At 41.8% G+C, this 15,404-nt stretch overlaps 1 protein-coding gene across 3 annotated transcripts in view; it reads left to right on the top strand.

The window, feature by feature from the left end:
- Positions 1-15,404, top strand: part of afap1l2 (actin filament associated protein 1-like 2) — a 153,343-nt gene that overhangs the window by 118,274 nt on the left and 19,665 nt on the right. For all 3 annotated transcript variants that reach the window (XR_002879134.2, XM_024008236.2, XM_024008235.2), the window contains exons 14-16: positions 10,628-10,885; positions 11,174-11,528; positions 14,134-14,307. Coding sequence is in view for 2 of the 3 variants with exons in the window: in XM_024008236.2 (XP_023864004.1) it covers positions 10,628-10,885; positions 11,174-11,528; positions 14,134-14,307 (787 nt within the window). In the remaining variant the exon portion in view is untranslated. The remainder of the gene's footprint in view (positions 1-10,627; positions 10,886-11,173; positions 11,529-14,133; positions 14,308-15,404) is intronic.

The following is a 15,404-nucleotide window of genomic DNA, read 5'->3' as shown; positions in this document are numbered from 1 at the left end:
CAACAGGTAGCAAACGTTACTCACTGTACCAGCCACTCGTTCATAGAACATCAGATTGCGAATAACTATATTTTTTTGTGTGTGTGTCGACAATAAGCAGGTAACAGATAAAATTTGAGTCCAGCAGCCTGCGCTTGCTTGTAGTTTGCACATTCAGGTACTGAGCACCACAACATGACTAGACTTTACAGGAGATATTCCTCGGGGCCAACAGGTGCTGGCAGCAATAAAGAACCCTGCCTATGATGTGAATACTCTAGTGGAAAAATATCTGATTAGTCCATGTTTGTAGCCAGCACTTTCAGCCAGAGGATTTCGAAATGGACATGAAGTTTCAACTGATGGGGTTGCCAGGTCGTCGAATGTTGAAAAGTGAAGAAGCTATTCCGTCGATTTTTATCTTCACTTCAAAGAGGAAGGCATCCGATCACCCAAAATCAGCGCAGAAAAGAAGTCGACCAGAGGTAATGTAGCTAACTAACTKGGAAACTATAACGTTATTTGTTTATCTAAAAAACGAATAAAAAATCTAGCTAGCAAGATGTTATAATAAGCTGGSTAGCCATTCCAACGCAAATCAATGCAATTAGCCAGCTGCTATCTGTCAATGAGATTTGTAACTTTGCAATCTAGCGTTAGCTATGTTAGGATACGTTAACTACAGCCAACCGGACCGTATCTAACCGTTAGCTAGTTAACTTCCGCAGGGGCTAATGTGACTGGCKTATGTGTTCTATTTACAGAGTCCAATCCCATCAACATCTGCAGCACATCAACATCAAGCTCAGCACCAGGAACTAGTAGTGTAAGTCACCTTTGCTAAATCTTTCCATTATGACCAAATAAATTACTAGAGCTAGGCATTAACATGGTCTGTCTTATCATAGTTGGTGTGTTTTATATGTAGGCTACAACTTCTACTATCGTTTTCTCTGTATTATGGAGGCTTAGTTGATTGTTTATGCAAAGCTTGAAGTCTAAATTGAAGAAAAATAGAGGTATTAGTAAGGAGGAGATGGTGTGGGGTGACTGACTGGTGTCTTTTGGGGGTGGGTATTGTYTATGAAGGTTAGTATGCATGATCTATTGACACGAMGGGGGTGGGAGAATATAGTAAATTTTTTGAGTGTGTATTGATGGGTACAAAGTAGTACAATGTTGGCTAATCACTGACTAGTGTGTGTCCTACATACTAATCTTGCTGCTGCTGATAAAGACCTTGACACCAGCTTTAGTAGTACAGATCCTGTAGACCCATTGGATGAAAGCTTTCAGTCGGGAACATCCTCTGACTCAGAAGAAGAAGAAAAGACTGCACGGGACTAGCAAGAGCCAAAGTGTATAGTCTTTGAGTCCAAGGTCATGAAGCTCATGAAGTTCTGCCAGACATGTGGATAGCCAATCATCTACAGCCATTTCATATGTTGGGGCTATGATGAAGGTGAAGTGGGACTGTAATGGCAGATACACAGGGACATGGACCTCCTGTCCTGATATTGGGGAAATGGCAGAGGTTCATCTTCTCACAGCTGCATCTGTGATGTTTTRAGGAGGCACTTACACCGAGCTGCAGGACTGGGCTCCGACCATGAAGCTGTATGGCAGCACCACCTTCTATCCGATTCAGAATATCTACCTGTTTCCAGTCWTAAATGCAGAGTATGGGGAAGGAAGAAACACTATTTTGGCAAGACTGTTCCTGGATGGTGTTGGAGCACAGCTGTCTGGTGATGCACGCCGTGACAGTCTGGGCTACAGCACTATCTTTGCATTGCTATTTAACATGCAGTGCCTTATGTGTGTTAGTATAGTGTTTTTTATCACGTGTTTTCATTGATACGGGTCTTGTCTTTGTCGTTTTTAGGGTGATAAGTGATACAACAATTTCCCAAGTTGGGATCAATAAAGTACTACTCTCTTGCTATAGCGCCAAATACACCACCTATTGCCTGACTACCGATGACGTCAGCGAGATTGTGCAGAGTGAACTAATACAGGTACAGTACAATGAATACAGTTTACAGTATGATGGTCAATGGCATGTTGTGTTATCGCACCTAGTGACTGGCTGTAAATCTGTGTTACTTTTGCCCGTTATAGGTCCCYGAGGCACCCAGTTCTGTTGCGACGGAGGTAGTAATTGTCTTCAAGCGAGCTCTGACAAAGCTGGTGGACAACATGGGTCTCACAGTGGATGGGGTCACAATCTATACTCAAGATGAGGGATCTCTTCTCTGACGTCTAACAAGAGCTTGATGTGTCGCATACAGTGAAAGATTAGCACTGCAGAACCCAACCTTGAACAAGATGGGTTCCATTATGTCTGCCGAAAACCAAACACTGCTTTCCACAGTAAGAACCTCATACCAACAGTCAAGCGTGGTGGTTTGGGGATGCTTTGCTGCCTCAGGACCTGGACGACTTGCCTTAATAGAAGGAARAACGAATTCTGCTCTGTATGAGAGAATTTTACAGGAGAATGTCAGGCCATCAGTCTGAGCTGAAGCTGAATCGCAGCTGGGTCATGCAGCAAGACGACGATCAAAAACACACAATCAAGTCTCCATGAAAATGGTTAAAAAGCAAGCAAAACATTTWGAGTTTTGGAATCGCCTAGTCGAAGTCCAGACCCAATCCCAATTGAGATGTTGTGGCAGGACTTGAAACGAGCAGTTCACGCTTGAAAACCCATAAATGTTGCTGAGTTAAAGCAGTTCTGCATGCAAGAGTGGGCCAAAATTCCTCCTCAGCGATGTGAGAGACTGATCAACAARTACAGGAAGTATTTGGTTGCAGTCATTGCAGCTAAAGGTGGCACAACCAGTTATTGAGTGTAAGTGTGCACTTACTTTTTCACACAGGGGAATTGGGTGTTCCATAACTTTGTTAATTAAATAAATAAGTATAATACATTTTTGTTATTTGTAAACTCAGGTTCCTTTTATCTAATATTAGGTTTTGGTTGAGGATCTAATAACGTTCAGTATTTTTTTTTTAAATTGCAAAAATTGAGAAAATCAGAAAGGGCTCATTAGTTTGTTGTATAAAAACATCTTTCAAACAGGTATCCAAAATAAACATCTGCTGAAGGCCAAGAAGCGAGGAAATGAGACCTTGTGTCCCTCGATACGTTCCCTCACAAACCACATGTTTTGGTGTTCAGCATGGTGTAATGGTGACCCTGAGGTAAATTAAATGGCGAGAACCCGCACACTCCGTAAGTTGTGTTTCTTGTTCACTGTAATGTGCTGTCATTCTCACCCCAAATCTGAACGACATGCGTTGGTCCAGGAGACACCTAGCACTTGTACTGGTGCATGCCCTGTACTGATGATATCTAAAAGCAGATATATGTCGTCTGTCTTTGAAGGAGCTGAAGCGGGGGGGCACGGGGGGGGGAGAGAAGTACACTGTCAACACCCTGACCTCAGTTGTGTTTGATGACCTCTGCAATTATGTTGGACAAACATTTGAAAACTGATCTCGAACAAATGACCAGATTCAAACATACAGTTTAGTAGTCATCAATAACAGCATAACGTTTTTATATTTTCAATCAGAAAAGCCAAAAATACTTAGTCTACTCTGTTTTGTCTTTATAAACACATAGGCCATCTGGAGGCATTCCACAGTGCTCTCCTAAAGTACTCCCCAAAGCGGGAGCATTTTGGGCTCCTGTGAAATGAAAAAGTGYACACAGAGTGGAAAGCATAATGAGAATGTGGGATGCAAACAAGCCAAAGGTATTTATGAAAGCGAAATCCCCCTCTTGAGAATACAAAATCACCAATAAACAAGCCAGGTCCTCCTCAAACTTTTCACACACTTGAAGTCAGTWCTTTGGCATAGGGGAGAGGGGGTGTTAGTATACTCTTCTAGCCTATTCACTCTATTGTTGGCAGTGCTTGTCTACTAAACACCACAACTGAAGGTGCTCATACACAACAATACATGACTAGACTGTCTACAAGTCAAGCCCCCCTCAAACTTTTCACACCTTCGTTAACAGCCCATCTCAATGCCCCATTATTGCCTCTGAGTGTAACAAAACATACAGTGGCTTGCAAAAGTATTCACCCCCTTGGCATTTTTCCTATTTTGTTGCCTTACAATCTGGGATTTAAATAGATTTTTGGGAGGTTTGTATCATTTGATTTACACAACATGCCTACCACTTTGAAGATGCAAAATATTTTTTATTGTGAAGCAAACAAGAAATAAGACACACAAAAAAACAATAAGCCCACCCCAAACTCAATACTGTGTAGAGCCACCTTTTGCAGCAATTACAGCTGCAAGTCTCTTGGGTTATGTCTCTATAAGCTTGGCACATCTAGCCACTGGGATTTTTGCCCATTCTTCAAGGCAAAACTGCTCCAGCTCCTTCAAGTTTGATGGGATCCGCTGGTGTACAGCAATCTTTAAGTCATACCACAGATTCTRAATTGGGTTGAGGTCTGGGCTTTGACTAAGCCATTCCAACATTGTAAATGTTTCCCCTTAAACCACTTGAGTGTTGCTTTAGCAGTATGATTAGGGTCATTGTCCTGCTGGAAGGTGAACCTCCGTCTTAGTCTCAAATCTCTGGAAGACTGAAACAGGTTTCCCTCATTAATTTCCCTGTATTTAGCGCCATCCATCGTTCCTTCAATTCTGACCAGTTTCCCAGTGTCTGCCAATGGAAAAACATCCCCACAGCATGATGCTGCCACCACCATGCTTCACTGTGGGGATGGTGTTCTCAGGGTGATGAGAGGTGTTGTGTTTGCGCCAGACATAGTGTTTTCCTTGATAGCCAAAAGGCTTAATTTTTAGCAAATAAAAAAATTATGTGACTTCTGAAGGTAATTGGTTGCACCAGATCTTATTTAGGGGCTTCATAGCAAAGGGGGTGAATACATATGCACACACCACTTTTCCGTATAAAAAAAAAAGAAGTCATTTTTTTAGTTTCACTTCGCCAATTTGGACTATTTTGTGTATGTCCGTTACATGAAATCCAAACAGAAATCAATCAATTTAAATTACAGGTTGTAATGCAACAAAATAGGGCAACATTAATAATTTTGCAAGGCACTCTACCAGTCTAATGTACACATTTTTGTTTACACATGAACATTGTTTATTTTATGGTTACACATCCTCATGATCTGTCTTCATGTCTTTCCAGGAGACTTGCAGTACAAACTAATCTATTGTAAGAGGTCGAAGCAGTGGGTGCTGAAGAAAATGTACTAACTCAGAACCCACAACTTCAGGGAGAGACTTGTCCACCTGGCTGTGGAGCGAAGAAAGGACAAGACAGTGGTCAACAAGCAGCCAATGTCACAGCTCCCCAACATCTCTGCCTACATCGCCACAGCGCCAATGCCTAATAAACTAGCTGCCATTGACCAACACAAGATGAGGTTCACCAACTGAAGAACATTCAGGACACTGCCTGGATCATTCAGCCAACACAACATCCATATTCAATTAGGCTGATATAGTATAATATAGAATGCGTAGTATGCTTACAACTCAAATTAAATTGTATTTGTCCCCTGTAAATGAGGTGTAGACTAATTGTGAAATGCTTACTTACGAGTCCTTTTTCAGACAATGCAGAGGTAGGATAATGAMATAAAATAACAAATAAAAATGGTGACACGAAAAATAAATACACAGTGAATAATGAATAGCACAACGAGTAAAAGTAACATGGCTATATACAGGGAGTACCAGTACTGAGTCGATGTGCAGGTGTACGAMATAATTGAGGTAGCTATGTACATATAGGTAGGGGTAAAGTAACTAGGCAACAGAATAGATAATAGACAATAGCAGCAGCGTATGTGGTGAGTGTGGCATCAAATTTGATTGGTTACATATACGTGATTAGCAGATGTTATTGCGGGTGTAGTGAAATGTTTGTGCTTTTACCTCCAACAGTGCAGTAACATCTAACAAGTAATATCTAACAAATTACACAACATATACACACAAATCTAAGTAGGAATGAATTAAGACTATATACATATGGACAAATMATGTCAGAGCTGAACGCACTAAGATACAGTAGAATAGTATAGAAAAACAGTATATACATATGAGATGAGTAAAGCAAGATATGTAAGCATTATTAAGTGAATCAGATACTGTAGAATAGTATAGAGAACAGTACAGTCTGGCCAAAAGTTTTGAGAATGACACAAATATGAATTTCCATAAAGTTTGCTGCTTCAGTGTCTTTAGATATTTTTGTCAGATGTACTATGGAATACTGAAGTATAATTACAAGCATTTCATGAGTGTCAAAGGCTTATTTGATAATTACATGAAGTTGATTCAAAGAGTCAATATGCAGTGTTGACCCTTCTTTTCAAGACCTCTTCAATCCGCCCTGGCATGCTGTCAATTAACTTCTGGGCACATCCTGACTGATGCAGCCCATTCTTGCATAACTATGCTTGAGTTTGTCAGAATTTGTGGGTTTTGTTTGTCCACCCGCCTCTTGAGGATTGACCACAAATTCTCAATGGGGTTAAGGTCTGGGGAGTTTCTGGCCATGGACCCAACATATCTATGTTTTGTTCCCTGAGCCACTTAGTTATCATGTTTGTCTTATGGCAAGGTGCTCCATCATGCTGGAAAAGGCATTGTTCGTCACCAAACTGTTCCTGGATGGTTGGGAGAAGTTGCTCCCGGAGAATGTGTTGGTACATTCTTTATTCATGGCTGTGTCTTAGGCAAAATGTGAGTGAGCCCACTCCCTTGCTGAGAAGCAACCCACACATTAATGGTCTCAGGATGCTTTACTGTTGGCATGACACAGGACTGATGGTAGCGCTCACCTTGTCTTCTCCGGATAAGCTTCCCGGATGCCCCAAACAATCGGAAAGGGATTCATCAGAGAAAATGACTTTACCCCAGTCCTCAGCAGTCCAATCCCTGTACCTTTAGCAGAATATCAGTCTGTCCCTGATGGTTTTCCTGGAGAGAAGTGGCATCTTTGCTGCCCTTCTTGACACCAGGCCATCCTCCAAAAGTCTTTGCCTCACTTGTCGTGCAGATGCACTCACACCTGCCTGCTGTCATCCTGAGCAAGCTCTGTACTGGTGGTGCCCCGATCTTGCAGCTGAATCAACTTTAGGAGACGGTCCTGGTGCTTCCTTGGATTTCTTGGGCACCCTGAAGCCTTCTTCACAACAATTGAACCGCTCTCCTTGAAGTTCTTGATGATCTGATAAATGTGATTTTTTTGAACCACCAGGTGCAATCTTACTGCACCAATATCCTTGCCTGTGAAGCCCTTTTTGTGCAAAGCAATGATGAGGCACATGTTTCCTTGCAGGTAACCATGGTTGACAGAGGAAGAACAATGATTCCAAACACCACCCTCCTTTTGAAGCTTCCAGTCTGTTATTCAAACTCAGCCTTGTCCTCGTCAACACTCACACCTGTGTTAACGAGAAATCACTGACATGATGTCAGCTGGTCCTTTTGTGGCAGGGCTGAAATGCAGTGGAAATGTTTTTGGGGATTCAGTGAATTTGCATGGCAAAGAGGGACTTTGCAATAATTGCAATTCATCTGATCACTCTTCATAACATTCTGGAGTATATGCAAATTTCATCATACAAACTGAGGTAGCAGACTTTGTGAAAATTAATATTTGATCATTTTCAAAACTTTTGCTCCGACTGTAAATACATGAGAAGATGAATGCCAGATATGTAAACATTAAGTGACTAAGATACCGTAGAATAGTTTAGAATACAGTATATACATATGAGATGAGTAATGCAAGATATCTAAACATTAATTGACTAGTGTTCCATTATCAACCAGCGTGTTTCTGGGAAGGGGTGTATCTGAGCACCATCAGCTAGGACTTGACATGTTAATCAAATCTCCCCATTCTTGCTAAATGTTGCATGCCTTCTCAAACAGCTACAACTGTATGCATTCGCACATCAAGTCCTTTCTTGAGTTGGCTCGGGATGGAACAACAGTTGAACATCTGAGCTTGTGGTTGTGTGTGGGGTAGGTGGGGTGTGTGTGTGTGTGTACGTACGTACGTACAGTTGAAGTTGGAATTTACAATACACTTAGCTTGGATCATTAAAACTCGTTTTTCAACCACTTCACAAATTTCTTGTAACAAACTATAGTTTTGGCAAGTCGGTTAGGACATCTACTTTGTGCATGACACAAAGTCATTTTCCCAACAAATTGTTTACAGACAGATTATTTCACTTATAATTCACTGTATCACAATTCCAGTGGTCAGAAGTTTACATACACTAGGTTGACTGTGCCTTTAAACAGCTTGGAAAATTCAGAAAGTTATGTCATGGCTTTAGAAACTTCTGATAGGCTAATTGACATAATTTGAATCAATTGGAGGTGTACCTGTGATGTATTTCAAGGCCTACCTTCAAACTCAGTGCCTCTTTACTTGACATCATGGGAAATTCAAAAGAAATCAGAAAAAAATTGTAGACCTCCACAAGGCTGGTTCATCCTTGGGAGCAATTTCCAAATGCCTGAAGTACCACATTCATCTGTACAAAACAATAGTGCGCAAGTATAAACACCATGGGACAACGCAGCCGTCATACCGCTCAGGAAGGAGCCGCCTTCTGTCTCCTAGAGATCAATGTACTTTTGGTGCCGAAAAGTGCAAATCAATCCCAGAACAACAGCTAAGGACCTTGTGAAGATAGTGGAGGAAACAGGTAACAAAGTATCTATATCCACAGTAAAACGAGTCCTATATCGACATAACCTGAAATTCCGCTGGGCAAGAAGAAGCCACTGCTCCAAAACCGCCATAAAAAAAGCCAGACTACAGTTTGCAACAGCATATGGGGACAAAGATCGTACTTTTTGAGAAATGTCCTCTGGTCTGATGAAACAAAATAGAACTGTTTGGCCATGATGACCATCGTTATGTTTGGAGGAAAAAGTGGGAGGCTTGAAGAGCACCATGGTGGCAGCATCATGTGTGGGGGTGCTTTGCTGCAGGATGAACTGGTGCACTTCACAAAATAGATGGCATCATGAGGAAAGCAAATTATGTGGATATATTGAAGCAACATCTCAAGACATCAGTCAGGAAGTTAAAGCTTGGTCGCAAATGTGTCTTCCAAATGAACAATGACCCCAAGCATACTTCCAAAGTTGTGGCAAAATGGCTTAAGAACAACAAAGTCAAGGTATTGGAGGGCCCATCACAAAGCCCTGACACTCAATCCTATAGAAAATTTGGGCAACTGAAAAAGCGTGTGCGAGCAAGAAGCCTACAAACCTGACTCAGTTATACCAGCTCTGTCAGGAGGAATGGCCAAAATTCACCCAACTTATTGTGGAAGCCTGTGGAAGGTTACCTGAAACGTTTTGACCCAAGTTAAACAATTTAAAGGCAATGCTACCAAATACTAACTGAGTGCATGTAAACTTCTGACCCACTGGGAATGTGATGAAAAAATAAAAGCATAAATCATTTCTCTACTATAATTCTGACATTTCACATTCTTAAATAAAGTGGTGAGCCTAACTGACCTAAGACAGGGAATTTTTACTAGGATTAAATGTCAGGAATTGGAAACACTTCCTGCATACTGCTATGAAAACTCACCTCATTCTCCAGAGCAAATAATCGTTTTATTGAACAAGCCCATCTACATTTTATAATTGGCAGACTAATTTACAGTTTTAATGAAACATGGTTACATGCCAACAAATGAAAGTTGAAATGCACCWACTCCCTGCATCATTTGTTTTAGCAGTAATATTGTAGCTAGTTACTTCCAAATACATTTCATGAATTTCACAATGAATTGATGCAGTATTTGAAGTCCTCATGATTGTTTTCTGATGCAGCTTGAATCATTTGGTCACTTGTCATAGACTTGTAAAAAAWAATATTATATAAAAGATTTGATCAAACTCCATTATATACATACTAGCTAGCTCAARTTGCCTAGCTTGACTTGTAGTGGTCCTAGCAAGCCCTGTTATGGCCGAATCAAAAACRTATACTGTAKTGAACAACACTGCTWKATGTAAAAATAGAGCTTTTTACAGAAAAAAACTAAAACGTCTCAAGCACTCAATCAGCCATTTTAATTATTTAATCATCTTGGATAGACAGTGCACGGTAACATTGCTCCTGTGAACCTGTAGAAACTAGTACCGCCTCGATTTASCCCGCCTTTGAGGGTAGGAACACAATTCTAGAAGGAAGAAGGGCTCCCGTGAGGCTGTAGTCTTTACAAAGCCATGTGAAATTTGCCATGTAAAATGTGTCAACCTAGATATGCTGCAATGTTGTGGCAGACATGAACATCGTTGATGTCCAATGTCTCTATTGAACAAGGATAACCATATCTACTCGCTGCAAAATGATTGTGCAATCGGTGAAACACAAAGGCCACAATAATTGCTACAAAACATGACTCCATTCATTTTAGGATCAATCAATGGCTGACGTCACTGGTTGAACTCTCTCGGCCCCAGAATTTAAAAATGCAACTATGGTGCATAATTATGTCTGAAACACCTCTCATCACTCATAATTATGTAGGGAGCCTGGAAAAGCAGTATCTCAGTGCTGTGTGTACCTCTGTTTCTGCCATGACAGGATGCAGAGGAGAGCGGGCTTCTGGATGATCAGGAGAGCAGTGGTCAATGTCGTCAAGACAGCACTGGACCGTGTGGTCAAGATGGCGATGTGGTGGTGGTGGACAGTGCAGGGGAGGACGCAGCAGACAGGGTTTACTTGGACCTCATTCCTGTACGATCGTTCCTGCACACGTCCTGTGGCATAGGGTCCCCAAACAAAGAACCCCCCCGCTCTTCACCRGCCCCCACTGAGGAGCAGCAGGACCTCCCTAGCCAGGTATGGAACCAAATCATTCAGCATCTAAACCCAAGGCTAATACTGTATCCATTGTAATCATGTAAGAATGRCTAAATTATATCTTAAGTAAATTCCGTGAGCATCAATTCATTATATGAATTGAATTAAGCTTAACCCTGATTTTAATACAAAGGTTTGAACAATACCATTGTTTAGTATCTTGTGCTATAAATAATAATGGTATGGATGTTGTTAGAATAAAATGAGAAATGTTTGTACGTGTAGATAAAATAWTTCATTAAATGTAATGCATATCTACGTTCCTAGGTTGATTCTAGCGTCTTATCCGAATCAGAGCTTCCACCATCCCACAATGGAGTGGAACCCACTGCTAACACCAACAGACCTGAGCAGGAGCGCCCCCTGTCTCCCAGCCCTTTACAGCCCTATACCCAGGCTCAAAAGACCTCTCTCCTCAGCCAAGACATCCAGAAAAGGGCCAGTCCAGGCATACAGCACCCCCAGGCCCCCAGTACAACCACCCTTAACACTCAGCCCCCCAAAATCCCTCAGAGTCCTGCAGCTACCACTCTTGCATTCAGCCTTCCCCCTCACAGTCCCGAACCTCTCAGAGGCCGGAGTGCCAGCAGTGGAGACCATAGGACCAAAGTCTTATCCACAGGTGAGAAATTAACCAAAGACACAGAGGATATTGGAGAGCAGTGTTAATTGAACAGTCACTCTAATCAAGTAGAAACTTTTTACACAGAGTGAATGGAAACCGGCACACTATAAATATATCTATTTGTTTATCCTGTTCTCCAGGATGGCGTAGCAGTTGGATGTGTGTTTGTCTTGTCCCGTGTAAATAGTCTGTAAATAGTCTGTTTCTTCATTCTTTTCCATCTACGAACTAAATATACTTTCCTGCAACCCGCTTCACCCAATTTGGTACAGATCTSCTATTTTTATACTTTATAACTGGAACCTCCATCAGAGGCTAGCCAGCTAACTAGCTACTAGCTATTAGTCATTGTTAGCCACWGCTAGCGGTCTTCACCTTTAGCTCGGACACCAGCCAGCWTTAGCTCGGTCAATACCTGCCAGTCTGCACAGAGCGATATCAACCCAGAGCATATCGGACTACTCTTCMCTACCACATCACTGGATTCCTGCCGCAAGCTCTGGACCATTACACCGTATCATCGCAGCTAGCTAGCTGCAACCGAGTGGCTATTGTTGGCTAACACCTCTGTCCCGAAGCAAGCACRAGTTAGCCTTGAGCTAGCCTCGAGCTAGGCCCATCTCACGGCTAGRCAACGAAGTATACCAGGTAATTCTTGGGCTACAATACCTATTTTGCCAATTGGCCTGGACCCTTTATTGTCGACACGGAGCCCCGCCTATCCAGCTGATGCCTGCTGGACTGTTCACTAACACGGTACCTCATTTTGTTTATCTGTCGGCCCCAACCTCGAACTCAGGTCCTGTGTGTACCTAACTGACCCTCTCTGCCCATTCATCGCCATTTACCCGTTGTTGTCTTAGCTCTCCCGATCAACACCTGTGATTGCTTTATGCCTCTCTCTAATGTGCCTTGTCTACTGCTGTTTCGGTTAGTTCTTATTGTTTTATTTCACTGTAGAGCCCCCAGTCCCACTCAACATGCCTTAGATAGCTCTTTTGTCCCACCCCCCAGACATGCGGAGACCTCACCTGGCATAACTGGTGCCTCCAGAGATAACAAACTCTCTCATCATCACTCAATGGCGAGGTTTACCTCCACTATACTCACATCCTACACATCCTTGTATGTACATTATGCCCTGAATCTATTCTACCTCGCCCAGAAATCTGCTCCTTTTATTCTCTGTTCCCAACACACTAGACAACCAATTCTTATAGCCTTTAGCCGTACCCTTATCCTACTCCTCCTCTGTTCCTCTGGTGATGTAGAGGTTAACCCAGGCCCTGTAGCCCCCAGTACTACACCTATTCCCCAGGCGCTCTCATTTGTTCCAATAATCTACTCAGCAAACTAGATGCAGTTTATCATAGTGCCATCCGTTTTGTTACTAAAACACCTTATACCACCCACCACTGCGACCTGTATGCTCTAGTCGGCTGGCCCTCGCTACATATTCGTCGCCAGACCCACTGGCTCCAGGTCATCAATAAGTCCATGCTAGGCAAAGCTCCGCCTTATCTCAGTTCACTGGTCACGATAACAACACCCACCCGTAGCACGCGCTCCAGRAGGTATATCTCACTGATCATCCCAAAAGCCAACACCTCATTTGGCCGCCTTTCCTTCCAGTTCTCTGCTGCCTGTGACTYGAACGAATTGCAAAAATRGCTGAAGTTGGAGACTTTTATTTCCCTCACCAACTTTAAACATCTGCTATCTGAGCAGCTAACCGATCGCTGCAGCTGTACATAGTCCATCTGTAAACAGCCCATCCAATTTACCTACCTCATCCCCTTACTGTTTTTATTTATTTACTTTTCTGCTCTTTTGCACACCAGTATCTCTACTTGCACATGATCATCTGATGATTTATCACTCCAGTGTTAATCTGKCAAATTGTAATTATTTGCTCCTATGGCCTACTTATTGCCTACCTGCTCATGCCTTTTGCACACAATGTATATAGACTCTTTTTTCTTTTTTTTCCTACTGTGTTATTGACTTGTTTATTGTTTACTCCATGTGTAACTCTGTGTTGTCTGTTCACACTGCTATGCTTTATCTTGGCCAGGTCACAGTTGTAAATGAGAACTTGTTCTCAACTAGCCTACCTGGTTAAATAAAGGTGAAATAAAAAATAAAATAAAAACGTGAGATTTACAGTGACGGAAGACAATACACCTCTTTGAATAGCTTTTTGGAGGCTGTTGTTGCTGCTTTAGTGAAAGTTGATCGTGAACAGATCAAGAAACTGACWGACTCCATAGACCGAAGGCTCATGGCAGTTATTGAAAAGAAGGGTGCTATATTGGTCACTGAATAAACAAGTGAGTTGGGAGAAATTATTTTTGTAATTTAGTTGCCTAATAATTGTGCACAGTAATAGTTMCCTAATAATTGTGCACACTTATATATTCCCCTGAGAAAGACAAAACATTTCCTTTGTTAAACATTCAGGTTTGAGGTTCAACAGCATTTGGATTGACTGAGAGCATTGTTTGTTCAACAATAAAATTAATCGTGAGGAATACAATTAGCCTATTAATTGTGCACGCAGTGTACATGTAAAATGTTTCCTTTTCTTCCTCTTGGTTCCTAGCCATCCCTGGGGCCATCGAGGTGAAGCTGGGGAAGAACAGAACGGAGGCGGACATGCTGCTCTACACGGAAGAGCGTGACCGGCTGGAGAGAGAGAAGGAAGAGATAAGGAGCAGCCTAGTCAACCTGAAGAAGGAGAGGAGGGAGACCAAGGASGAACTCAGCACCTGCCAAGGTATACCATCAACCCCTTGTGTTGTAGCACAACACATGGTTAGCCTTTACACAAGGGCTCTTTCTCAATTCACCTTTCCTCCATTGCTTGCATCCTTTCTCCTCACCTCCCACTGTGCACAGATTGGTTTTAATCAACGTTGTTTCAAGCTAATTTGTTAACATATTGTGACGTGGAAACAACGTGGAAAATACATTGGATTTGAAAAAAGTCATCGACCAGTACTGTTTTCATCTAATTTCAACCGGCATTGTAAACATTGAAATTAGGGTAAAACTTCAACTTAAATACATTGACTTAACCTGATTAACAGGTTGTTACATCAATCTAATTTCAACATAATCATCAAAACTATGTATACGTGGAATTTGCTTTAAATTCAATGGTATGTTTGAATCAACGTCATGCCATCAACCTAAATATAGAAGGGTATATTGAAATAAAATGTGACGCCACAGTCCAACAGTGACTCTTACTGGTATATGAGGAGTAATGCACTTCAGTGAGAACAAGTCTACCATCCAGATGCCTACTTCTATGTATCCTGCTTAGCATTGGAAACAATCTGAGTTCGATTCAGCTGAGCCATCGTATTTAGACATTGCGCAGCTTCCATACTCATTTGCGCAGACTACCTAATAACATGGAATAGTTGAAAGTAACTAACTTTTGTTACACAAGCTGTATGTGAAAGAAAATGTGGAGTGAGGTTGGGTTTATGTAGGCTACATTGGCATCTGATTTGCCCAAAGGATACCATTTCAACTTGAAGCTAGGCATACTGTCAATCGTTCATGGTTGATTGGATCATTAGAAGTTTAGAAGTAGTTACCATTAGCCCTATAAATAGCTAAGTTCATAATACACAGAACATAAATATAAACGCAACATGTAAAGTGTTGATACCATGTTTCATGAGCTGAAATAAAAAATCCCAGAAATTTTCCATACACACAAAAAGCATATTTCTCTCAAATGTTGTGCACAAATTTGTTTACGCCCCTAGGTGAGCATTTCTCKTTTGCCAAGATAATCCATCCACCTGACAGGTGTGGCATATCAAGAAGCTGATTAAACAGCATGATCATTACACAGGT

Source organism: Salvelinus sp. IW2-2015, linkage group LG18, assembly GCF_002910315.2.
Source record: "Salvelinus sp. IW2-2015 linkage group LG18, ASM291031v2, whole genome shotgun sequence".
Taxonomy (NCBI): Eukaryota; Metazoa; Chordata; class Actinopteri; order Salmoniformes; family Salmonidae; genus Salvelinus; species Salvelinus sp. IW2-2015.
The sequence above is the reverse complement of the archived record's forward strand: the minus strand, read 5'-3'. Positions and strand labels throughout refer to the sequence as shown.